At 36.8% G+C, this 27,213-nt stretch overlaps 1 protein-coding gene across 1 annotated transcript in view; it reads left to right on the top strand.

Moving 5' to 3' along the window:
* Positions 1 to 16,275, top strand: part of LOC116439189 (sodium channel protein type 5 subunit alpha-like) — a 35,515-nt gene extending 19,240 nt beyond the window's left edge. The window contains 10 exon segments of the mRNA XM_032098394.1: positions 369 to 483; positions 1,135 to 1,289; positions 3,053 to 3,226; positions 4,701 to 4,838; positions 7,034 to 7,288; positions 8,196 to 8,249; positions 9,160 to 9,301; positions 11,248 to 11,348; positions 12,142 to 12,406; positions 14,191 to 16,275. Of these exon segments, the coding sequence (XP_031954285.1) occupies positions 369 to 483; positions 1,135 to 1,289; positions 3,053 to 3,226; positions 4,701 to 4,838; positions 7,034 to 7,288; positions 8,196 to 8,249; positions 9,160 to 9,301; positions 11,248 to 11,348; positions 12,142 to 12,406; positions 14,191 to 15,335 (2,544 nt within the window). The 3' untranslated portion in view covers positions 15,336 to 16,275.
* Positions 16,276 to 27,213: the final 10,938 nt, after the last annotated feature.

Consider the following 27,213-nt stretch of genomic DNA (forward strand, 5'->3'; position numbering starts at 1 on the left):
TCAAGACTTTTGAGACATGGTTTGTATCTCTAAAAATAGATTGGCCTGATGAAATCAAGAGTTTTCTCCAAAATTGTAGCATAATATAACCTTTTCTAAACATTTCCCTTCCTGCAAATCCAGCATGGATGACTAAAAGGAACCAAGAAACTTGTTAAATTAAATCAATGGAAGCAAGGGTAGGGATTGGCTTTTTCTGTCCTATTCTTTGTAACTTATTTTGGTAGTTCAGCAACATTAAGATAATTTATACACAGCAAATTTCTTTTGGTGGGGGAGAGGAGATGATAATTTTCATTTCTTTTGGGTTTGGTAACCTTATTAATGAAAAGCAAATAAATTCTTTTCTTTCTCCTTCTCCTGTCCAGAAATATCATGGTGTCCGTAGCTTTTCTGAAGCCAGCACTGTGGATCCAGTTGTTCTTCTGGAAATGTTTTCCCAAACTAAAAACGTACAGCTGCCTAAGGACTGCTTTGCAGAAAGTAGGAATCTTTTTTTTTTTTTGATGTTTCACTAATGCCAAATGAACCAGTGTTCACAGATATCCATTTGGAACATGTCCAGATTAGCAGGAACTGTTTGCCTGCTCATCCCAGTGTGGATATCTGCCTTTGATTATCTGAACATCTCCTTATACTCTGTTGACTCTCATGGTTCAATCCTGCTGCCTTTACAGATTAATGAAGAGTATTTCTGGTGCAGAGCAGTGAACAGAGAGTCCAGTTGTAATGTCTCTGCAGTGCAATAAAGTGAATCAGTAAAAATAATAATTTACCTAGCTACTAGTTAGGTAGTATCTATCTCTTTTCAAAATAAAATAAAAGAAAAAAATGCAGAAATAACACATTTTTAAAGAAGAAAAGGCTTCTTTTGTGCCCACAAGCCTCACTGCAGCAGGGCACAAGAAGTTGTCTGTTATTCCATGTATGTGCTTTATTAAAAGAGATTATTTTGGCATAAAGATTTTGTCTTTTCTTTGGCTTCAGATCATTTCAACAACAGCATCACCTCATAGATAAAAGAGCACATTCTTCCTATAATCTGTAAAAGCCCTTTTTTAGATGTTTTGTACTTTCTAGATCCATATCTCAACATTTTCCATTGAACCAATATGCTGTTCTCTCTCTTTTCAGGTTGTGTTCAGAGTTTCCCATGTTGTGTAGTGGATGTCACAAAGTTTCCAGGCAGAACTTGGTGGAACTTTAGAAAAACCTGCTACAGAATCGTTAACCATAGTGGTTTTGAATATTTTATGGTTTTTATGATAGTATTGAGCAGCGCAGCACTGGTAAATTTCATTTAATTTTTCCACTTTTGAATTAATTTTTGTCAGTAAAGGAACAGTATTGGATTGATTTCTTCTGCTATGACATTCCTTTCCCCAGGGAGAGACAAGAGTGTAATAAATGTAACCCTTAGAAGTCATAATACTTTCCTCCACTTGGATTAAACACATGGATTTAAATATATGGAATCATAGTTCTTCATTGAACATAGTTCTTTACATTTTGTGTTAATTACAAGGCTAAACCAGAGTCTGAAATTACTTAGGAAAGCTTGAAAAAAATAAGAGCACTTCTAAATTTGTAAAGCAAGCTGGCTGCTCAGTAAAAATGTAAATTGAAAATCATCCAAACATTATGATCAGAAGCTAAAAGTGAAGGTGGCTGTGGACTGGTAGTGAGGTAATGTTTCATTACTACTCTCATCATATCCATTTCTCCTGAAGAATAAGGGAAGTTTTATTTGATTTGAAAGCATATTCACTGTCTACTGAAAGTAACTTGTTAAATAAAACATTTTATAGTGCAGAAGGAACATAACCAAATAGTCTGAAGGTGGTCTATGTGGTAGATGTCAGAATTTCCAGATAAAGTCAGGTCTGTGAACATTACATTCAGATTGTTCTCTGAACCATAGATTTGAACTGTCTGCTTGAAAATTCCCCTGACAAAACCTCCAGGGGAACTCCCTGGGATTCCAGTGAGGGCTCCTCTGTGTTCATAGGGAACCAAACTGAAGTAAGGAAGGAAACTGAGTTATTTTTAATGTATTGTATGATCCAACTAAGTTGAACAAAAAGTTAATTGGGTACGCAGGTGCAAAATAACAAAACAGTAACAATTTCTTGACAGCAAAGATGTCTTGCAGTGTTGATAACTTTCCCATTTCTAAGATACACTTGTCCTCTTGCAAAAAGGGACTTGTCCATTTTTTGCTTGTTTATCAATTTTAATGATATGAAATTTTCTGAACCAGCTAAAATGAAGGGGCACCAGACCATCACTCATGTCCATGGCTTGTAGTGAAATTAAATGAGATGGTGATCACAGAAAGAATGCTCAGAAAAGCAGGGGAGAAGTGGATGAAAGATAAAATACAGACATTTGGAAAGGGTTGGTGAGGAAATAATGAGAGGTGTTAAAAGGAATTTGGAATAGATTGGCAGGATAAAAACTTTAAAATAAATTAGCGAGGCAGCAAATACTTTAAACATAAGCAAGCACTGATGTGAACAACAGCAATCAATGAAACATTTTCCTAAAACCTTAAGGTCAAGGTTTAGGTGAAAAAACATGCAACTCCAGGATTGAGCAGTTGCAGATGAGGTGTTTGTCAAATTTTTCCATACCTGTATTACAACTCTGCAGGCTGGCTCAAGATGACTCATTTGGAAGGTCAGAGTCTGACAGACACTGGTCAATGGATTCAAGTCAATATTTTTTTGTGAATAATTTTAGATCAGCCCCTTCAAAATTATCAACTATCTTGAGAAGCCAAAATTTTTTAGCCACAATTGACCCTCGTCAGACATTTTTTGAAGTGTTGAACATAAAAACCTGAAAGTATGGGATTTTTCCAATGTGAAAATGAGATTGTACTTATTTTAAAAAATTAGTTTTCTGCTTTTAAGTATAAAACTAAGTGATGGTTGTCCATAATTTAATATGAAATGTTTATAATAAGCCATACTGTGTATTCTTGTACAATTAAAAAATAATCTTCTGTAAAATTACTGCCTTGTTTTAAAACTGAACTCTGAAATTCCAGGCATTTGAAGATATTTACTTGCAGAAGAGGAAAAAAGTGAAAATTATCCTAGATTATGCTGATAAGATATTTACCTACACCTTTTTTATGGAGATGCTTCTGAAATGGGTAGCTTTTGGTTTGCACAGTTATTTCACAAATTCCTGGTGTTTGCTTGACTTCGTCATTGTGTGTGTAAGTATTATACTCAGCTTGACGTACATTTTGATTTTTGATATTTTCTATCTAGAGAACTACATGTAATTTCTGATTATGAATAATACAAGTGTAAAAGACAGTTTCCAAAAGCTGAAAAACCTTCAACTCAAAGAGGCTTTAGGACAAATTTAAGTGGAAATTCTCAGCAATATTCAAGAAGTTGCTGAAGAAACTTTTATTAGGTATCACTATCATTGAGAATCTTGATGGCTCTAAAAACCTTTTCAATTGTAGAGAGAGAGTTCAATTAGTGATCAGAAATAAAATTAGAATAAATTGATTAAGACAATAGAGAATGCAAAGCTACTGACTGTTCTGGCCTAGATGATCTGAAAGGCCCCTTCCAACCCAAACCATTATATGATTCTGTGATTTTGGTATTTAGAAACAGAAAAAAGAAAGAGTTGCTTCCTTGAAGGAGAAGAAATTTAGATGATAAAGACAGTTGAAAAGTATGGTTGGAAAAATCATTTACCAGTGAGTTAAAGTCAGGGAAATACTTTGTACAGCCCTAAAGAGAAATGCTGGAATCACCAAGAGATAAGTGCAGTGTTCAATACATATACATTTACTCTGAATGTAGAAAATGTTAAATATTATAATCTTGCTGTATAAAAATGAAACATTTTTGCTGGTTAACATCACACTGGGACAGTTCTGAAGTTCAATATTTTTAAATAAGGAAATCTAAACAGGTGACTTGTAGGATCAGAGTGGCTTTTGATAGCCTCAGGGTAGTCAGAATTGAAAGTTGTATTGAAAGAATTGAAAGTATTAGGAAATTTCAACACAGACATCTAATATTATGACTATTTGTAAAGAACATACAGCATGACTTCAGCAGTTACAGTTTTCTAATATAAATAACAGTCCAAAACAGAGGATAAGCATGGAAATATCCAATGGCTGAACAATGAGATGACAAATTTAAATAGGGGACGAGACAAATCATGAACAGTGAAAAAAAAAGTCTTTATTATTGAAACAACTTCTTAATGTTTTCATTTAATTTTCTCTCTTAAAAAAACTTAAAATGAACCAGAAGTCTTTTTACAAATATTTTTTTGTTTCCACATCACCATCCTAAGTTATGATAACAAATTACTGTATGCACTGTTGAGAATAACTATGTAGAAAATGGGAATATTTTATTTGGAAAAACTGTTCTGGTCTGGTAATGTATGAAAGTATCACAGTTACCAATTTGATTGTAATACTAGTATTAAAAAAATTTATATGAACTGTTTAAAAAAATCAGAATTAATTACATTTTTTTAATATATATTAGAAAAGAATGAAGTAAAATTATATTGTGATAATTTTGAATGTGTATTTTCCTAATTTGACTTAGTGGTGAAAGATACTGTAATCTTAGGATTGTCTACTAATATAAATAAAACAAAATTTTGTATGCCATTTAATGATCCCAGTTCCAATTCAATGAACACAGCTGTCCTTTGTTTCCTGGGGACGAAATTCTGTTTCTGAAGACTCATCATCTTGTTCCTCTGGGACCACCCTGAAATCTCTCAGGACTTTTAGAGCACTGAGGCCTCTCCGAGCTCTGTCAAGATTTGAAGGGATAAAGGTAAAGATGTTGGGAGTCTGGGTGAATATTTTATAATAGCTGCTTTTGAAATTTCTGTGAAAATTAAAACTTGAGTGTCTGTTTTGGGACTTGATGGCATTAAGATGCTTCAGAATTACCGACTTACATCTTATGGTTGTTATTTTGAAATAACACCTAAGAATTTCACAGAAATTTATCAATACGAATAAATTAAAGAAATAAAATGATTATGTTCTACCAGAACATTAGTACATATAATGATGTGAATAATGGAACATTTTTCCATATTCCTGATTTCAGTGTAAAGGGCAGAACAAACCAAACAAGAATTCCATTAGACTTGTAGCTTTCTGAAACCTGTTCTTGTTTTATTTTAGACATGGAAAAATTTCATCCAGTGTATTTGGAAAATTCTTCTGAATAAATAAATAAATGTGCTTGAAATAATAGGAACTATTTTTAATTACTTGTGAATAGATAAGAATCTATATACAGATTATTACAGAAAACAAACTGTAATATAGGAGAGAAAGCTATACTGTGAAAGTTGTAGCTTATCAGTCTTCATGACAAATGTAATGACCACGTTGTCCTTAATTTTTTTTCATTTTCTGAGGCAAGAAATTGGAAACTGGGAAAATGGATTAATTAAATCATGGCTTCAGTGGAAATTATTCACTTATGAAACATCTTCTTGTAATTCCCGTTATTCAGACTGCTATGCTTATGTCAACTCACCTGACACATTGCTAGACAGGCTCATGTGCCACATTTGGGGTTCTCCAAGGTGGATCTGAAAGATAATAAACCTTTAAAACTACTAATAGCAGAGGAGCTTCTTTTAACTCCATTTTAAAAACTGCTCTGAGTGAACTGTCTATAATCTTTAAAGTCAGTGGGGAGAATTAAAAAATAGTATAATGCAAATCATCTGATCTGTGTTACATCACAGAATGTGAGGAGACACCGACTTCAGGCACTGGGAGGGACATAGAGGAAAAACCTCCTGAAAGCCGGACTCAGTTAGAAAGAAGGACTCAGTTAGAAACAGCCAGAGTGAAGTTAGGAAGAGCATTTTTTACCTTTCAAACCTGATTATTTTTTATTATGAGATGATGGATGAGGGAGGGAAGAGCCATCTGTGGTCTCAGATACTGGTTATTTCTGGTTTGGATAGGTGAACTAGGAGCTAGGGAGGAATTTGCTGAAGTGCCAGGTCCAGTGTGCAGAGACCATCAGGATGAAGTTCAACTGGCCGCTGCCTATTGGTGGCTCAGAGGTAATTTCTGGGACAAATGTTACTTAATGGCTTAATTAACAGCCGGGAGAATGTGGTAGAAATTGGCCCCAGCAAGTTCCCAGATGATGTGAAGTTGGGGCTGAGCAGATAATTAATAGACTGGGAGCAAGGCTGCTCAGCAATGAAAGCTGGACAGACTGGAGATATGGTCTGCAGAAACCTCAGGAAGTTCAGCAAAAGCAAAATCTTCCGCCTGAGCCAGAATGACCACAGGTGACTGTGGGACTCTCAGTGAGCAGCTTTGCAGAGAAGACCCGGGGGTGGACGGCAGGTTAAACATTTGTCACCAGAACAACAAAGATCTGCCACATCTTGGGCACGTTAAGGCAATTCTCTTGCTGATGTTTTTGCCACCTGTGAGACTGAATGTAGAGTGTTGTATTTATGTTGGGGGTCTCCAGGGTAAGGCAGATATTAACAAAGTGGAGAGTGTCTGGCAAAGGGCCACCAAGATGACCAGGGGACTGAAGAGGAGAAACTGAGAGAGCTTGTTGTCTGGAGAAGAGAAGGGTAAAGAAAGGATTGTTGTCCTCATACAAAACCCATCCAAAATAAAGGAGTGGGTTATTTATGACATTGTTGTAAATGCAGATCATGCAACCCATTCTGCTGTATCTGATTCTTAGGTCCCTTAGCTACTACAGACTCATAATCTTATGTATTTCTTTCACTCAAGGAGAATTCTGGTTGCCCTCTGTTTTACTTCCTCAAAAAAGGCAAGGCAAATACAAAAAAATTACCTGTTAAGACAAGCATGAGTTTGGGCCAAGGGCTGGTTGTACATTTGTCATCTATTAGTCATTATATGGATGAAAATTCTCAATAGATACAGAAGCAGAAAAAATCAGTGGCTTTCTGGGGAAAGTGATCTATTGAATGCAAATAATTAATTACCTTCATTCATTTCATTCAGGTTGTTGTGAATGCCCTCTTCGGAGCCATCCCCTCAATCTTCAACGTTCTGCTCGTCTGTGTTGTTTTTTGGCTCCTCTTTAACGTTCTAGGAGTAAAATGGCTCGGAAACAGATTTTGGAAATGCATACTCAAAAAAGGAAATATTACTCTCATTAATAACAAAACTGATTGTATTTCCTACAATGGGACATGGACAAATAATGTTGTAAATTTTGACAATGTTGGCATGGGATACTTGGCTCTTCTCCAAGTGGTAAGTTCTACAAAAACATGCTTGTTTTTGTTTTCTCCAAGGAATGGGTTGAGCAGCCCAACCAAGGGACACTGCTATGCTTCTGTTTATCTCACGGAAATGTGGGATTTTTTAGCTTCCATGAATATTTTCCTTATCTACGAGCTGCTCAGTTCCTCCTAAAGAACTCTGGGACATATGCAGCCTTGTGTTAAAATCGAGAACTCTGCTTCACAGCTTTTCAACTTTGTTTTAAATTACAATTTTGTTTTAATTTTGATTAAGAAACTAAGCCTGAAATAGTCTGCGTGTTACTGTATTCGGAGTCGTTCTTGTTCTCTCTGGTTCAGAGTAGATAAGAAAGAAAACTCATGGACCAATTTATTTAGAATTCTATGTTTTCTTTTGTTGTAAGCATCCTGAAGTGTTGGGATGCTAATTCACTAAGCTTCCTAATACCACAACAAAGGAGAGAAAGGCATTTTTTAAAAGTCTCTGTTATCCCTGTATCTTTTCTAGATGAAGGTCTTTGCTCTGGATCCTCCAAAGTGTTCGTTCTATGTTGAATAAAAATTTCAGAATGGAACCATCTGCTGTTCTCTTAGAAATTGTTTTTATGGTTTTAGGTTATATTTGCTAATTAAGCTGAAACTTTTTAGTGTTCCTTGGTTTTTTTTACAAAAATTTCAATTTAACAAGAGTAAGCTTTAAGACACATTTGACATGAATCACCTTTTTTTGTTTTCTTTTCAGGATTTTTTTTTTTCTCTTTATTAAACTCCAGTGAATCATACTTCCAAGAATATGTTTAGAATTGATGCATATTTTTTATAGCACATTGCTCATTTTTTCCACAACTATTAACACATTTATATCAGCAACGGCTATTTTTTTTTCTTAGTGATTATAAACTGCATTTTTTTTCCAGGCAACTTTTAAAGGTTGGATGGATATTATGTATGCAGCAGTAGATTCACGTGAGGTATGTCACAAAAATGAAATTTTAGTTATTTTCCCTTTCCTTCTTCCCTTTTCTATCTGTACAATTAATTTTTCAGCTTTGTTTGCAACATCAGGTCAAAAATACAAGTGGATGAGTGCATCAAACTACACGGTGAAACAATAATCCTTGGAGTACCAAGTATCTGAAACTTAGATAAAAGAAACTGATCACAGTAGAGTGACACCAAACAAAAAGAGGGCAAGATAATATAAAATTTTGCATAGGTCTGATGTGGAAACAGAATATGACTGTGCCTATGAAGCAAATTTTCTTCCTTTTAAAACATATGCAGTAGAATTGAAACAGCTTGCAGCTTTAGCAGTTATTTCAGAAGGTTTTCTTGCCTACATTTGACATCCTCACCATTTCTTCCCCATTTGCACGTGCTGTTTCTCACTCTCATACTAGTACAATGTGTTTTAACTCTTCTATGTTTAGTTGACTTTGCATTTTTTCTCACTCATTCCATCGCTGTACTCTTGACTGTAGTTAAATAGCTGCTAACTAACAATATTGTTCCTTGTATGGCTGGTTTAAACTGCTTCTTGCCTGGGATAGCATTCCAAAGGATGGAAGTTCACCATTAGGTACAGTCTGAGCTGTTTTTCTAATCATGGAATTCACAGGGTCCCTTCTGATTGGAACTGTTTATTTATTACTAAAAAATTTGCTAGAGCAGGATTTGTCTTTGTTTATATATTATCTTTACAAACCGTAACAAGATAGAACAATACAGTTCTACTTGTACATCTAGATAAAAGATTAAATGTGTGGAAGTAATTTATCTCTCATTACAATAAAAAGACCTATAATAAATTGGAAATTATAAAGCTGTGATTATCTCATTTTTACCAACATTATTTTTCTGGTCTCATTTGTTTTTTAACAGATTGATCAACAGCCATTGTTTGAAGAACGCTTATCCATGTATGTGTTCTTTGTGGTTTTCATTATTTTTGGATCTTTCTTCATGCTGAACCTTTTCATTGGAGTGGTTATCAGCAATTTTAACCATCAAAGGAAAAAGATAAGTACTACATGAGCTAACTCAGAGTCTCTTGTAATCCCACTTTGATTAAGCGAATGCTGGTTTAACATCTAGATGTCTAACATTTTGAAATAACTATTTAGCTAGATAAATTTAAAATAATAACATTTCAAACCAAGTTTTGAAAACAGGAATCCCCTTTTCCTCAAGGCTTTTACCTGTAAATTCTGTTTTCCTGCTAAGTCCTTAATTTGTTCTAAGTAGAGAATGAGGAGGAAGGAGAGAGTAGCTTTAGAAATGAGAAGTCAAAAAAGTTACCTAGACTTTGCTACAGGAGAGTGGAATTCTTTTCTTCAGCTTTGAAGATTTGCTTTGGGAAACAGAATAACCCTTTTGCTGCGACTAAACACCTCACAAATGTGAGCGGGGTAATCAAGAGACACTCATGGAAGGACTAACCTCTGCTTTCCTGGTAAAGAACCTTGAAAAGGTCTTGTCAATCAGAACTTCTTCTAAAACTAGCTACATTTTAAAAAGTTCTTAATCTATAAAATAAACCTACAGATCAATTTACTGGGGTTTTGAAAAAATTCTGCATTGGGATCCAAGCCATGACCTCAGGAGGAGGTTGTGTAGAAATTTAAAGGCTGCTTAAAGCCCAAGAAGCACTGACTGCTTCCACTTTTCTCCTCATAGTTGTTATATTCCCTGTTCTTGTTATTCAGTAAGAAATGGAAAGCAAAATTTTGGAATGGAAAATGCAGCAAAGAAAAGCAATAATCATGCCTCCCTGGAATACTTAACCTTCCTTGTACCAAGCTTATTTATCAATTGAGTTCTGTCCTGGCTCATTTAAGGGCTTAAAGTATCCAGAGTATCAAGGGAAATTGTGTCTATTAATCCACTTGGAAGTCTTACAACAAATAAGCATCTTGCTCCTTGAAAAAATACCAAAAAAGCAGACCCCAACAGGAGGTTTACAATTTCAATGTTCCCCTTTGGAAGACAGAATCTCTACAGGAGCCATTTAGTATTTCCATAGGCTGACTTATACACCAAATGTCAAAGCATTACTGCCTTTGGCAAAGATAGAAATAAAACCCACAAGAAATTCTTCTGTTCTCTGCATTTGGACAGAGAAAGGATGTGTAGGGATTGAGGAAAAGCAGTCCAACTTCACTGTAAGAATTTCCTTTTATAACAAAGTCCCAGTTACAATAATCCCAACAGATAAAAGGTTAAGTAGTTTATAAGCTTGAACATTTGCTAGAAGTTTATGTGGATGTAACACTTTTTTCTTTTCTTAGTACATGCTGTAACTGACTTTTTTTTTTTTAATTTTTCTCTTTCATTTCTTTTCTTCTTTGGGATTTCCACTGATATTCCATATATTGAAGTTAAGTGGAATTTTTAAAGGTCTTGATGAAATGACGCACATGGTGGATGCCCTGCTGAATGTTGTAGCAATTTTGTTGTACAAAATGCTGATCACTTAATGCTTTTATGATTAATGCCTTCTGAATACTGGGTTCCAACTGATTGCTCAGTAATACAGGTGGTGTGGATGGTAAAAAGAAATTCATTGCCAGGAACCCCCTGTAGAACATGGTCCCAAAGTGCTTATTCATCCTCCTCCATTTACTTGCTAGTCCAGCAATGGACTTCTGCTTCTACCTTTCCCAAAATTATAAAATATTTTACTTCTTGATGAATCGTATATAATTTTGAAAATAGGAAATAGATTTGCAAAACTTCAGAAAGGCTCTCACACTTGTCAGAACTGAATTGGGATCACTGCCTGGATTTGACTTTCATGATCAAATCCAGATCAGATCAAAGATCAAGGGAGAAATGGTGAAGACACATTTGGTCTCTGTGCTCTCTTAGGTCCTGCTTGTGACAGCTGTAAATTACTCTTTTTTACGTAAATTTGCTCGTATTTATTTAGTTGATTTCAGCTGAACAACATTATTCTTTCTCTTTACTTAGGTGGAAAAGATTTATTTTTGACTGAGGAACAGAAAAAGTACTATAATGCCCTAAAAAAACTTGGATCCAAGAAACCCCAAAAACCCATCCCAAGACCATCGGTGAGACCACCTTAAGTAGAACATGACAGAGGATAAAAAGATGATGATATTTCAACTCAGCAGGCAGGCATTGGGAAATAAATTTTGCATTAGAGCCCCTCATCTTCCTCATTCAATATAGTATTTAGATTTTACTCTCTTTTGTTTAAAAATTCCATCTAACACAGTCATCTTTGAGGGTATTAATTAAGGAAATTTACAACCTATTTATCAGCTACTCAAATGTACAAACTTTTCAAACCAGGTCATATTAAGTATTTGATATTCATAACATGATCTGGGTTATTTAAGTTGCATGATGTTGCTTGTGCAACTAGATGGATTATTGCAGGTGAGAATGAATACAGAGTAGTACATGCCCCACGGCTGCTATTTGCTTTTAAATAATCTTATGCTTTATTTCTTAGGTTTTCTTAAATTTAATTCCAGGCTTGGCTTCGCATAGTAACTACAAAGAGTTTTTCCTGCTTATGACATTTTAATTAGAATTGCTTATCTTAAAATATCTACATCCATAAGTATTTCTATTAAAAGAGCAATCACAATGTACTCTGAATGTTTTCCTGCTATATATTTTTTTCTAAGCCAATGTGCTTGCACAATGCCTGAAAATACTGAAAGTACTGTGACTTTTCTTTGAGGGTGTAAAGAAAACCCCTAAAAATGCTTCTAGTAGTTTATTGTTAAATTTATGTTATCTTGAATTCCTTTTCTAAGCACAAATTACTGATTATTATTTGAATTCAGGCTGGGTCTCAGAAGTGGCATTAAGCAGTTCTCATTCTCTCCACAGAATGCATTCCTAGGATTGTTGTTTGACATTGTATCTCACAAAGCTTTTGACATCACCATTGTGATTTTCATCTGTCTAAATATGATCGTTATGATGGCAGAAAACAACCAGAAGGGCACCAAGGATGTTCTTAATAAAATCAACTATTTTTTTGTGGCTGTATTCACTGCAGAATGTGTCATAAAAATACTGGCCTTAAGGCAGTACTACTTTGGAAGCGGCTGGAATGTGTTTGATTTCAGTGTTGTGGTCCTTTCAATAGTGAGTAAGTATCAATCATTAGGTCAGGTAATGTGTTGTACCAATATGTTGGGAAATGGTTAGAGGATCAGGGACATGGATCATTGATAGAATTATGGGATCAATAAAAGAACTGTACAAGCAATAGGCCTGCAAGCAAAGGTTAGTGTGAGAAACTGTCTCCATGAGAAAATCCCTGTGTGAGAAATAGGCCTGGGAACAAGAAGGGAGTTTGAAGATTTGCAGCTGTGCAGATAAAACCCAGAGAGGGGAGGGTGAACTCTGAGTTCTTTTAATAATAACATAACTGTAGAAGCTTGCCAATGTAGTCTAATTATGTAGAAGCAGAAATGTGCTTGGATAGTTTTAAGCCACTTAAGAGTTAACAAGCTGGGATATTATATAAGTGTCTCTAGATTGCTAATAAAGGGAGCTTGCTTTTATCAACCATATTGGCTGGACTGCAATTTCTTCCTCCCCCTGCCGGAGTCCACGGACCTTTTTCCAACACCAATATTAAGCCAAATTCCAGTATGAAGTTACCACCTACATATGTTTGATAAACAAATTCTAGATCCATTTTACTTCTTCAAACTATCTGCTGAGTGATTCCTTCTAAAAGGCTGTATTTTTGCTTTCCCTTATATTTTTGCAGAGTACTAAAAGGTAAACGGAGTTTTCCAATTTTTTAAAGTATGATTTTTATTGAGGAATTAACAGAATATTAATTTAATTCAGTAACATCTTTTCTAAGTTATTGTACTTAAACTGTTGTCTAACTTTTTATGCTTTCAATTTACGTGTTGTCACGTTAGCTGTTGTTTTCACAGTAAAAGAAAATTTAGGTTACAAATACATTTGCATCAAAAATGGGGATTAATTTAATTTTTCCAGGACTTCCTCTTAAGAAGGCAGAGCCCAATTGCAGATTTAGAAAGCTCAGGAAAACTTGGTTGCTCAATGCCAATCTATTCGTGTCACTATTTGTGACTGAAAAAAATTATTAAAACTGGCTTGTCTTTTCTTGGCTCTTTAAATAAGACTAGATGCTTATAATTTACTCTGAAAAGAGTCATACATAGCTCTAGTTTCTCATCCAGTTTATTTTGTCTGTTCTTCCTACTCAGGCTCAGGTCATATCATATAATAAAGAATGGGAAAGAAAAACTGCTCTGAGTTCTCTGCTTCTTGCCTAAGCATGGTAGCCTTTTGCCATCCTGTACAACCCAGAAAAATGATGACTTCTTAACTCATCTGTTTGTAATCATTTTCATTGCTACTGTGTCATTACTCTGTAGGGTCATACAATGAGCTGTTATGGGGAATAAACACTGAGAGACCATTTTCCTTTATATTCTTCTTGCTCTTCTCTGATCTCATTTGAGTACTAAGCATTAGTCAAAGTCTCACATTTAGGCTTAGGCCTGCAGAAGAAGCAGCACTCAGACAGCGGCTCAGAGACAGCCCCAGAGCTTCCAGCACAGGACCTGAATGGATTTTAAAGGATTTTTTAGGTACTTGAGCAATGAATGCATAAATTCACCTCCCAAATTAGAGAAACTTGGGAGAATGCAGCTTCCAAACTATGCAAAAATCTTGATAACTCTTTAATATTGAAAGATATTACAATTTTTTTTTCTTTACCTAAGCTTTTTTCCTAAGCAGTTTCAGAATTGATGATGTTTGTATTGAGAGCAGTGTAATATGATCAGCGTTACTTCCAACACCTAAAGCACAGAATATAACAAAACAGACATTAATTTGACTAACTTGACCTGACAACATTTTGTTTTCTTTTTCCTTTCAAAGGTCTTGGAGTTTCTGAAGTCTTTCGAACTTTCTTCTCCCCTACGGTTTTGAGAACTCTTCGTTTGGCGCGAATTGGCCGAATCCTGAGAATAGTTCGCCAAGCCAAAGGAATTCGAACTCTTCTTTTTGCACTGCTGATGTCTCTTCCTGCACTGGTCAACATTGGCCTTTTGCTCTTCCTGATTATGTTCATATATGCCATCGTGGGCATGGCAAACTTTGCCTGTCTCCGCTTGGAGGATGGGATTGATAACATTTTCAACTTCCAAACCTTTTGTGGTAGCATTCTCTGCCTCTTCCAAATTACAACATCAGCTGGCTGGGATAGTCTTCTGGCCCCTGTGCTAAAACAATCTGATGCGTGTGCTCCCAAATTAAATTTAACAGGGACAGAGAAAAGTAATTGTGTAAATAGGGGCTTTGGTATTTTATATTTTGTAAGCTATGTCATTATATCATTTCTCATTGTTGTAAATATGTACATAGCTGTCATTTTAGAGAACTTCAGTGTTGCCACTGAGGAAAGCACAGATCCTCTTTGTGAGGATGACTTTGATATGTTTTATGAGACATGGGCGAAGTTTGATCCTCTGGCAACGCAGTTCATAGATTATTCTGCTCTTTCAGACTTTGCAGATGCACTGGCAGACCCCTTGCGCATCCCAAAGCCCAATAAAATCCAACTCATATCCATGGACATCCCTATAGTTAGTGGAGATAAGATCCACTGCTTGGATATCTTGCTGGCTCTCACTAAAAGGGTCTTGGGAGAATCTGGAGATCTGGATAATCTTGAATTAAACATGGAAGAAAAGCTCGTAGCTGCCAATCCACCTAAAAGTAGTTATAGCCCAATCTCTTCTACCCTTAGAAGAAAACAAGAGGAAGTGTCAGCTCTTATTATTCAAAGGGCCTTCAGGAGACATTTGAGACAACGTTCTCTTGAAAATTTATCCTTAAAGCATTGTAAACATAACAGTGCTGTTTTTGAATGAGAACTACAGGACAAGCAAAGTCTTCTTGCATCACTGCTTAATGAAAATAATGGTAGGAAGATGGATAAATTACATCCTGCTTCTTCCATATCCCTCCCTTTATTTTATGATGGCTTTGCTGAGACAGACAGCAATATGTTTGACACATAAGGTTGCCCCAGGCTGCCCCAGTTAAACCAATGTCACTTATTTTCAGATGGAGACAATACTTTGATCCCAGAGCATAATACCCTAAATTTAGAATAATTATGGCAGCCTTTAAGTATTGTAATTGTTAGGATTTGCAAATGCTCCTTAAAGCAATTAAGACTTGAACAACTATGTCATAAATATTAGAGGAAAATCAAACCATGGAAATTTTTTTCATCAGCTACCGGAGTTGGTGAGTTAATTCTTTCAGCTGTCATTTTTATATTAGTTCATGTTTTTACTGAAGAAATCTGTAAAAGATCAGTTGTAAGCACGTATTTATAAACACAGAAGGATATAGAATAATGTATATCTCTTTAGGGAGATCAAATTTTTCCAAACAGGCTTTATTGTAGCAAAATTAAGTAATTACTGCAGTTCTGTAAAAGAGCTCACTCAAGGCACTTCAGTATAATCAGCCTCTCATTTTGATGGTTTTGGGACCATCCTCCTCCTAATGTCTTCGAATGGATTTCTTTATGCCTAAGAATTTTTGGGGTGTCTTTACACAAACACCTAAAGAGATTGAGCAGATCATCCTCAGTTGCCTGTGCCTGAAAGTTGTACATCATTTGTTCTTTGTATCATTCAGTGTATGAAAATTGTTGTAATCATAGTTACCAAAGTCAAAGGACATTATGCAAGAGGTATTGTTTCCAGAAAAGAATAATTGTACCTAAAATTCCATCATTATACTTCATCCCTAGAAAGCACTACTTAGTAATCTGAAATGAAGTTAATCTTATGAGATGACATTTATTAAAGTTAGAAAAAGCATTTATTTCATTGATTCTGAAAAAAAAAAGTATGAACAATGCATACTAATATTTTACTGATTTTTTTTTTTGCAGTTTGGAATATGACCAGTTTAGATTCTTCAATAAATACTTCAGATGCTTAACATGTTTTTGTCTGTTTTGTAAGAAGTATCTTTAATTTCTTTTATTACAAGACGTAATCTGTTATCAGAGAGGTAGAACAACAGTAATATAATTTTTCCAAAGTAGCTACCTATTAGCACAAGAAAACGGAATATATTTTGCTTTTCACTGGAAGTCAGAAAAGATTTAGCATTTTCAGGCCAAGAATAGCAGGAGCAATAGGGTAATGAATTTTTACTGTCATTTACCATGTTAATGACTATTAAAATATGACCAATATAGTCAAAACTAAGCTATTTTCAGGACAAATAAAGGCACAGGAAAGCTAAAAGTTAAAGAGCTCCGATACAGGATAGTTTGAATTAGATTTATTATGGTTAAACATTGGAACAGCCTCCCCAGGGAAGTGGTGGAGTCCCCAGCCCTGGAAGTGTTCAAAAAATGAGTGGATGTGGCACTTGGTGCTCGGGCTTAGTGGTGATGCTCAGTCAAAGGGTGGACTTGATGACCTTGGGGGTCTTTTCTAACCTTAGGGATTCTAAGATTACTTCCAGAACCAGCTTCTGTTTAGATAAAAACACTGTTGAAGAGGGTCTGCAGAGCTCTCAGGAGAACTCAGGGGTCAGCAGCCCTGGGCAGTGGGATGCAGAGATGCTGGGTGGGCCTGTCTCCTGTCCAGCTTGGACAGTTTCATGCACAGTGATGCTCGTCACTTAAAACTATAAATTTTGTTTGGTGTGAGCTGGAATGAGCTCTGGAGTGAACCAACAGCTTTTGTTCAACGATCATGTTCCATTAGATGGCAGCATTTACTGTGGTTTAGGATGTGGCCAGTCTTCAGTGAAACAGGTGAATATTGCACACTTCAGTGTAGAGGTACTAAATTAACTGTGAATTGTTTAGAAAAAAGTGTCACAACTCTCTTTTTTCTATTCTGGCCTTTCAAGTTAGCCACAGTTCTCAGTAAGTGCTTGTTTTCTTACTGTTCTGGTGTCTGATAGACCTTAATGGTTGTGAAAAGAAATAAAATTGTTCTCCTGTGTGCTTGGACTTTCCAGAGGGGTATTTTCAAGCATTTCTCTATAGCATTGTAAAAGGAAATGTTTCTTAGAGAAGAGGTAAGACTGATTTGTTCTTGCATATTGGAAAAGAAGGAAAGACTGGAAAAGCCGTGTAAGAGAATTTAAAACATTAATCAGTCTGATCTTTGCAATTAAAAATAATCTGTTTGAATGCAACATCAGGTTCTCTGTCCAAAACTAGAAACACTTTGAAGAGGAGCACTTTATTTCCATTGCAGGGGCAGCAATTTTGGACAAAATCACACATCTGGCTCACTCACATCCTGAGTGATTATATTACTTCAGCAAAATATAAAATCACCTGAATTCACCATGGGGCTAATTTAAAAGTCTGACCAATTTTTTAGTATTGCTTAAGCATTAAAATTGCCTTAGCAGGCTGTTGCAGGGTTGAAAGGAGAATGGTGATATCCAGCTGTTGCAGCTTCTTCCTGCTGTAGTTGTCCAAAAGCCAATTCAGCTGCTGAGGAGATGTAGAGTTCTTTAGAAGTCTGTAAGTGTTGATGAGGTAAAGCAGTGAACAGCGGGGAGCTTTTGACAATTCTGTTCATCTGGAACTGTGAATTTCTCCAGGTAAAACTGCCTGGATTTATGTGAACTCCATGAAAAATTCAGGCATGTTTGGAACACAGTGGATGAATATTCCTTTCTGTTTGTGAAGTTTGATACTTAAATCACAGAACAGCAGAAACAAAGGAATATCAGATCCCTCCAGTCAAGAAACACTGTGAATGTAGAGCTCCCAGAGAATTTCTGAGGGCCAGCAGTTGAGTACAAACCAGCATTGCCTCTTTAGTGGTGGTGCAGACCTCTGTTTTACATGTCCACACGTCACTGTTCCTGTGTAGAAATAGAGTGAAACAGACCTCTGGGAAGTAAGAGTTTTTTCCTACTTTTGTGGTAGCACTGTATTCCTCAGCACAGGCTCCTCAAAGGTTTTGTGGAAATTGTCCTTTTACTTTCTGGAGTTGCTTGGTTACTGCTCACCTTGCAATGTTTGCACTGTCCAGTGTTTCCTCAGGACTTAAAAGAGACCCCATGTGTTATTTGAAAAGAAGTAACCTCTAGTGGTGGTGGGAACTGGATGATCTTTAAAGTCCCTTCCAACCCAAATCATTCTGTGATGCTATGAAAGGTACAGAAAGAGAATCTCATCATTTCGTTTTACCACTGAACCTACCAGAGGTTGTTGTGCTTGACAAGTGTGTCATCTGCAGTGTCACTTTCAGTGTCACTCAGCTAAACATTTTCTCTCAGTATGCGAAATCCTCACAACTTAAGTGGTGCAGGAAGACATCCCAAAATGTGCTTTTATAACTCATATTTAGAGTGATGTTTCCATAAGAAAAGCACACCCAGCAGCTGCAGCAGATTGAGGCAGAGGTCAGGATTATGGCTAGAAGTGATGGAGAAGAGATCTGTTGTGTTGGAGCCAAGTAGAACAAATTATTCAATACTTATGGTAAAAGTTTCAAAGATGCAGGAGCTGTCTTTAAATACTTTCGTTAACAACCACCAGCTAAAAGCAAGCCCGGCAGCAGCCACATGCTTTTCAAACTTAAATATTATGGCTAAACAGACACTTTAATCAACAGCCTGGGAGTCTATCAATTGATACTGTTTTGGGTATGCACTTCTGGTCCCTAGTCTAGAGCAATTAACAAGAGATTTCTCACCTGCCCACCCCTGGGAACCAAATTATGACTTCCACAGCATCATGTCAGTTTTCTTTCTGCAAGTTTCTTCAGCACCCTCATGCATTAGATATATTTGGATGAAGGTACTGAGCTAAATGTCAGAGCTGAATGTGGTGGCACAAGTTTTGACTCTTTGCTCTGCCAGTTCCAGGGAAAATATGTGAAGGCATCAACTTAGTAAGTGGTTTTATGGATCTTCAGAGACTTTTGAAAGAGCGATAGAGATGTTTTGGCAACTCCTCAGGAAAATATAGCTGTTTGGGCAACTCTGTTGCAGTTGTCTGCTTTGTGGTTCCATGGAGTTAAGGTAAGACAGGCCAAGCTGATTTTAATGATCGTCATTACCTTAATGCAGAGCTGTTCGAGTTCTGAGAGCAACTGAAGTTTCCTCTCCAGGTTCCAGGGAAGTTGGGTTTATGCAGGAGCATTCCAAAGTCAGATATTCATAAGTCAGATTTCAGACAACATCCACCCTACCTTGCTGTCCAAATACTGGGTAGAACTTGTCCCCACAGACAATTTAAAGTGATCACCAGAAAAATTCACTCTTTTCTAAGTTTTCTTTTATATATTCATACCTTTCTTGAAATGAAGAGGGTAGAACTGGAGGCAGTATTTCAGTAATACTACCAGTCTCAGCAGTCTCTGCAGAATTTATCAGCAGAGATTTCATACAAGTACTTCAATTATCTATTTTTTGTGCTTGTGGTTGAAGTAATAACACAGACATGATGAGGCAAATAAAAAGTCATCCTTGTGTTCTTCACTTGGTGCATTGTAGCCAGAAATCTGTGTTTGCATGAGAAGACAGATTCTCCAACATCTGTGCACAGAAATTCACTAAAATATTTCCAGCTGTTTCTTCAACCCCACCCCATCCTGAACAGAGTGTACAGAAAATTTATCCCCCTTTCAATAAGATAGCAAAAGTTTTAATGAAAGCAGCAGCAACAGGACTCCACCACAGCATCTTTAGAGAATGACATTTCCTTCCTAAACATGCATGGTGCCCATCACTCATTTATCAGGCTCTCTGACATCCCATTCAATAAAACACTTGTGCTTATGTCCATTATGTCCATTGCACTGATCTTCAGCTTCCTCCTATAAATCGTTTTGTCTGCCAGCTCTGCACAAGACAGAAGATTCATGGCTGCCAGAACATAAAATATGATGGGGAGTAGTTCATGTCCTTTACTTTCCTGAATGGGGGGCCTCACCCCTTAACAAATAGCCAATAATACAGATGGCAGGCCTGCCAAAAATCCAGATAGGAAAGAGTAGTAATGTACAAGGATGGGTAAAATCAGTGCAAGCTGCACTTTGTGATACACTTGGGAATCCACCAACAAGAGGGCAATGGAGCTCCCACGGGTGTTGTGATTGAAATCTTATGTCCCTGTATTTTGCTAAGTGTAACCTTAAGTTTGTGCTGTGATTTTGTCACAAATGAGTGTTTTAGGTTGCTCAAAGAATCACTGGCAAAAGCAGGCTTAATATGAAAGTGTGATGAGGTTCACTCTGCTACTTACTTGATGGTTAAAGCACACAGAGAAAAATCGGGCTAAAATCTAAAATCAATCAGTCTAAAACTAAAATCAAGGTAAAATTACCTATTTGGAGGCTGGGGATGGAAAAGAGTAAGGTTGGGAAAGCATAAGGATGAAAAGGAGTAAGGGAGATCCTCCCACTGGGTCACAAGGTTCACAGTGGATCATCCTGCCAAACTTAGCCCTGGACTTGACCTGCAGTTTAAGCCTAAAGGTTTTAATAACATTTGAACTTAACAGCATTTAACTGATAGCCAAATTTAAACACTTTAACAAAAGTTTCTATGGAATTTACTCTAACCACAACAGTAACTCATTAAAACCCCTACTCAGGACTCTAGTGAATCCAAGAAAACAACATTCCTGGTACATTTGCTATAGAATATTCACACTCACACACCTAAAGGACCTAAAGGAGTCTGTACAAGGTGAAAATTTCCACTCTGGTTCAGTGCAGTGCTCAGGGCAGATGTGTTTGCATCTTCTCAGCACGTGAGACGTTGAGCCCTGGGGAGTGTCAGCCCAGGCCCCATCATCAGCTTTTGGCAGCAACCCTCCGAGCACAGCAACCTTGAGAGTTCACGAGCTCCAGAGGTCCCACTCAGAGGGAGATTCTGGTCACAGCCCTCTGCATTTCAGGAGAGCTCAAACAGTCTCACTTTGGACCACTGCTTATAGGGTCGCAAGAGAGTTGGCTTTAGTCATAATAATTTTCCATCCTGGACTCAATTTGGGTTGGTAACTTCCGTTGAAAGTTCAATAACGAAAATGTTGTTCCACTTGGGCTGTTATTTAGGTAAGAAAAAGAAGTTTCCAAGGCTGTTGGTTAAAAACCAGGAGCTCATTAGACAGCCCAAGTTCCTGGGAGCCCAACAGCATTCCTGATAAGCTCAGCCCAGGAGCTGTTCATCAAGGCTGAGGCCTAATGAGCATTTCTGAGATGTCAGTGCAGCCTGAGGGAGTGGGAGGGGAACAATTGTACCACCACGGATTTCAGCATATTATGTATCATTCTGCTGAATCAAAATCCCATGTAAAATCAAATATATTGAAATAAATAAATCTGACATTAAACATCTCGTGTTCCATGCTTGGAACTGCTAAAAGAATCTGCTTGGATTATTGGACTCTGAGAACCAGGCATGGCTGTTCCTCTTTCTGAAATTATCCAGGGTCAAGAATACAAATGAGCAAACATTTAGAGGAAAGCGTTTCTGTTTGTTAAAGATGGGTCAATGGTAAAAGCAAAAATTATTATTTTAGAGCCTATTTGCTCACATCAATGATGCAGAAACTGTGACAACAATCATCTTCATTTTACGTTTTAAATTTTGCATGTTTCCCTATGTACACAGAAACAGGTATTTTAATTGCAGTGCAATTAAATTAACTCCATAATGTTTCATAGCATGCCATGAATAATATATAAGAAGTAAATTGAAATCTGTCTCCATATTTCCAGGTTTGGTGATGTGAATTAATGGATTTGAATGCTACACTCAGCTGTAGTAAGGGGGAAAGAATGGGCTGGGGTGGCAAAGGCTTTCATTTCCAGGTGCTACCTCAGTGCCCCACTCATCTCATGCCAGTGCTCAGTGCTCAGAGGGCCATTCCTCACTGGAAAATCCACATTTTCAAACCTGGATTTGTGGCCACTTCCTCCACAGTGCCCATCACTCATGGGTTAAAGAGAGGATCACTGTAAATGTCTGGGGAGTAAAAAGCAATTTTCTCACAAAACACTTCCTGGCTCTTTGAAGGTGACTTGGTAAACCTGCTTCTCTGCATAACCAAATTTCATTCCATCCTTCTTGCAAGGCTTTTGTCTAGTTCCATCTTTCTATGGTGTGGAAGAGCATAGAGGTATTTACTGGGTTTATAAGGTTGGTTCCCTTTACCTGGTGCCAACTCTGCTAAATTCAATGCTGAATTTTCAAGTCCTTTACCTGAGTAGAGAGGAAAGGCTTTCACTGGCCTCAGGCTCCAGGCAGCAAAGTAAATCCCCAGGAACCGTGTAAAGTCTGCCCTTCCCAAACACTCAGGAATCACTTGATTATATATCAGGTACCCCATGTATATGTCCCCCAAAAAATGAATAAAGAGAGTCCTAAGGTTGTCCAGTGCTGTAAGTGAAAAGTGGGAGCATGTTCCCATAAATCCCCAAAGTTGTGAGATTTTTGGATGTAATCAAACCCAACTATTAACACTGTTCCTTTAGCTTCTGCTTGAATTTTAAACCAAAGACTGTTGATGGACCAAACACCTCACAAACAAATGATTTTAATGTACCAACATGGCTGTAAAGATTCCTATAGACACTTTTTTGTGTGTCTGTGTGGAAAACGCCAGATTTTGGTACCTTAAAAGTAATTCCTGCCCAGTGCACCAGCTCTGGTATTGTGAACTGATGATTTTTTTTTTTTTTTTTTTTTTTTTTTTTTTTTTTTTTTTTTTTTTTGCAAAGGAAAGGATTCTTTATGTCAAAACCCAACCTCCCACCCAGAGAAAAAGAAACTGAATCCAGTTTCAGCAGAACTGAGTAGGCTCAGTAACTGAGCAGGATGTTGTGTGAAGCTTGCGGTTAAATACAAGCATTTCCTTCCTTTTCCCTCCCACCTTTTTCCATCTTTTCCCCTTTTTAACTTCAATTTCTTTATATTTTATGTGTTGCAAAAAATTGCATGATGGAAACATGATAAGATATGAGAATTAAACCAGCCCCTACAAATCTTTTGTTGAATGTGTTTCATGTCTGGCACCCAGCAAATGCTTGTATTCTCGTAAGTATAGAAGAATGAAAATGTTTATAACATAAAAGTGTGGTCCCAGCTACACAACCTTTGATTTACTTGGGAAGAAAACTCCCAATTTTGGCATTTATAGGCGTAAATATGCTCATGTGTTCATGGTATATTACACCAGGTGCCAACAACGAGAGGCAGATTGCGTGAACTTCCTCTTTTGTAGGACAGTGAAGCTCACACATTGCAAGAAATATTAGGATGACTTACATAGATGAGACACTGATGTCATTTCAGATTATTACTTCCTCTGGGTTTTATATTATTTTGACCCAAAAACACTTGTGGCAGGTGCTTTGAACATTACACATTTCACAGCAGGAGAAAATCCCTTTGACCTTCCAGTCACGTGTTCCTGTTGCCACAGATTCAAAGCTCCAGTTTTGGCTTGAAAAGATGAGGGTGAGATGAGTGATGAAACAAATCCTAGACATTTTTTCCCATTCTGTTTGCTGAATTTGATAGACTTTTAAAGCCTGGCTTCTGAGAGGCAATTTCAGACACTTCTCTTAGCATCATCCAATTATGCATTGGCTGCAGCTCACTGCATCTATCAAAGTGTCACGGGTGCTTTCATGTAGGCAATATATTGCTTTTTCAGACCCAAGAGAGGGGAAAAATCAGGCACCCCAGCATCTTCTCCTTAAGTAGGTGTTGAGCAAATTAGCCCCATTACAATCCAGCATGCATTAGTCCATTAAAGAGCTGGAGGAAGATTCCTTTGTGTAAATGACTGGATGGTTTCTTTGTATATTTGTATTAGTCATTTCCTGCTGTTCTTTAAAGAAAGTTCTTGATCACCGATGTCTAAAAGGCCTTAATTTCCACATAAGCATAACTTAAAAAAAAAAAGAAGAAGAAGAAAGAAAACATTATCATCTATTTAAAAAGGTAATTAATTATTTTTTTAATATCATAAATTAAATTTCTTCTTGGCTCAAAGGACAGAACAGTTTCTTGATTTGCAAATACCCACAGAGTTATCCTATGATTAAGGTGGCTTCTCGTACACAAAATTTCTGATCCTTTCCCAAACCACTTATGCTGCTCTTCCCAGAATCTGGGCCCTCATTTAGAGGATTTATGCATCCCACCTGGAATGAGCCTGCTGAATTCAAACTGGGCCTCTTGAGCTCTTTTGAGACACTGGATTATAAAGCCTTGTGGTAATGAACTGATGCCTTGGCCATGAATTTGGCCTTTCTTCACACTCCTCTTACACAAGAAGTTTAAAGACCGACTGAAAATGTACAAAAATTGGGGAAAAAATACTATTAAAAATACATATACTCACTTCTGTTGTACCACAGACTACAAGAGGCAGCAAGGTCATCATCAGACAGGAAACCACAAAAACAGAGGTGGAGATGCTGACAAAAACCCTCACAGAAGCATGTCATAAGTGCAGAATTACGATATCAAGATTTCCAAGGAAAAAGTGAAAATTCCTGCAGAAAACTGTTGAAGAGAGCAGGCAGGGAGGAACTCCTCTGTTTCAGGTAAGGTGGAAAGAATAAAGGATGCAGTTCCCAGTGCATCACCTGGCACACTGATCTGTTGGGGTTTGTGCAGTTTAGATCTGCCTTTGCAATTATTTTGTGTTGTAAAAGAGGGCCTCCTTTTCTAGACAGTGCCTGACACTCGTTTTTTTTCAGCTATTCCCATCTGATAAATAATACACTCTCTAAATAACCACACTCTGCCAAACAGATGCTTTAGTCAATCATCTTATTATGTATTAAATAGCACATCCACTCTGCTCTGTGTTTAGGTCCTTAAAATGTGCCTCTCCTGAAGGCTGTGGTTTATTCTGACCCATCTGGACCTTAATTCCAGGGCGTGATATCTTCAGCTACCTAAAGCTGCCTCTGGTTCACCTCAGATAAGAAAATTGTTGTGTATTGCTTCTTCATAAAAGTAAAGATACAATGGATAAAAAAAAAAGAAGGTCTCACAACATGTAAATATCCAGTGTCTGGAACAATGAGGGAAATTTCTAGATACACCTAATGCTCCTTGATGAAGCGATATTAGGAATTTTAATACTACAACTTTATTTCATTCACTACTCTAATTCCCTTAGTCTTATTCTGATAGGCCACTGAGGAGAGACAGAAGAGCAATCCATATTTTTCCATTTGAGTAGATGATAAGCAAATTTTCCTGATGGAAATGTGCATCGGACCATTTAGCGAGCTGGAGATTACTGTATGTAAGAGAATGATTTTAATACACACTTACAGAGAAAGCAATTTCCTGTTACTGTGTAATAACAATTATGCATTCAAAAGAGTCCGAATTTTACATCATCATTTTTTTAAAATATAATTTCATTCTCTGATAAAAGGAGATGAGATTCCTTTATTCTAGGTCTTAATTTTGACAAAAATGTCAATTAGCTGCTTTATACCATTTAAGACTTCACTATTATGTGGATCAGAAAATGGCTTCAGCTATTCTTTTAAAGCAAAGCAGCAATATGATATATGGTGAAAGCTATTCTAATCTGTGTGCAGTAAACAGCCTTCATAAATCACTGGAAGCTCTCTGCAGCATCATTCCCTCAGTTTCACACTGGGCCACAAATCCCACATATGTTAATACTCATCCCATAAACAGCAATTTATGAGGATTTCCCCTCATGGCCAGAAGGTCTCAATTTCCCTTGTGTTATAAAAAATCCCAAAACACTGAAAAGCTTCAACATGAATAGGTGAACATAACTCCTGAGCTGACAGGCAGCATTTGGGAGGTGAGTTTTCATACCATAATTTCATTAACCAAATAAAATCAACAATACATCTCCAAGAAATGGGAAATTTATTATATAAACCTCAACCTAGAGAGGGAAAAAGAATTATAAGATGGGTGGTATGCTCTTTATCTTATCTGTGTAAAACTGTGTCAGTTGAGCAATTCTAAATTTATTTTAATTTTTGTACTGAAATATTAATTGCACCAAAGTTGCAAAATAATTTGTTCCAGTCTGTGCTGGTTGGCATTAGAAATTACAGTGGTTTCAATTGAAAAGCTGTAGTTTACTTTCTTTAGTTAGAGGTGAGCTGTTCAGAATGTGTCAGGTTCCTTTTGGTTAATGACTGCATAATTCTGCATTGCATATCCCAAATCTGTCACAGAATTATAACATGAAATAGTCAACAGTGAAGGAAAGACATCACAGTGCTGATATTTTTCCTTTTCCAGATGGCAAATTCAGATCTATTTTTATAAATTAGACATTAACACTTCCTATTTGGTTTTCATCTCCTTTCCCCCACATCATGCAGTTGAAATGGTTCTGATTGGTGAACCCTTATGACATGAAAAATGAGGATCAGTCACCAAACAAAACCCCACACTGTATCCTTAAAAGAAGGTGATTGTGAAATGCAAAAGGAATTTACAGCAGAGATTTCCAAATCATATCTAACTTCTTAGGAAAAGCCAGAAATAATTCTTTACCAAATCTGGTGATGTTGTGAGAGCCTGGAAATATATTAGAAAGGGATTGCACTCGTGAAACTCATCCTCCTTCTCCCAATTAAAGCTGCCATTGTATTCACCATTGTGTTTCTGTTATTATACTGATGAAATCTATGTAGAAACCTGGAGAGATACTGAGTGCTGCATATCACATATAATTTTTCACAATCTGCCTTCCATTCCTGACTTCCTAAATGGCCTAAAACAGCACCATTTATCATGACAGATAGGTGTGTACACACATATCAATTACAGCATCGTCAGGAATCACAGAGAAATAAGTCAGTAGTAGGTATTTTTGAAAGAACCAAGAAATGAAGTTATTTTGTACTGGTTTTGAGTAAC

Source organism: Corvus moneduloides, chromosome 1 (assembly GCF_009650955.1).
Source record: "Corvus moneduloides isolate bCorMon1 chromosome 1, bCorMon1.pri, whole genome shotgun sequence".
NCBI lineage: Eukaryota > Metazoa > Chordata > Aves > Passeriformes > Corvidae > Corvus > Corvus moneduloides.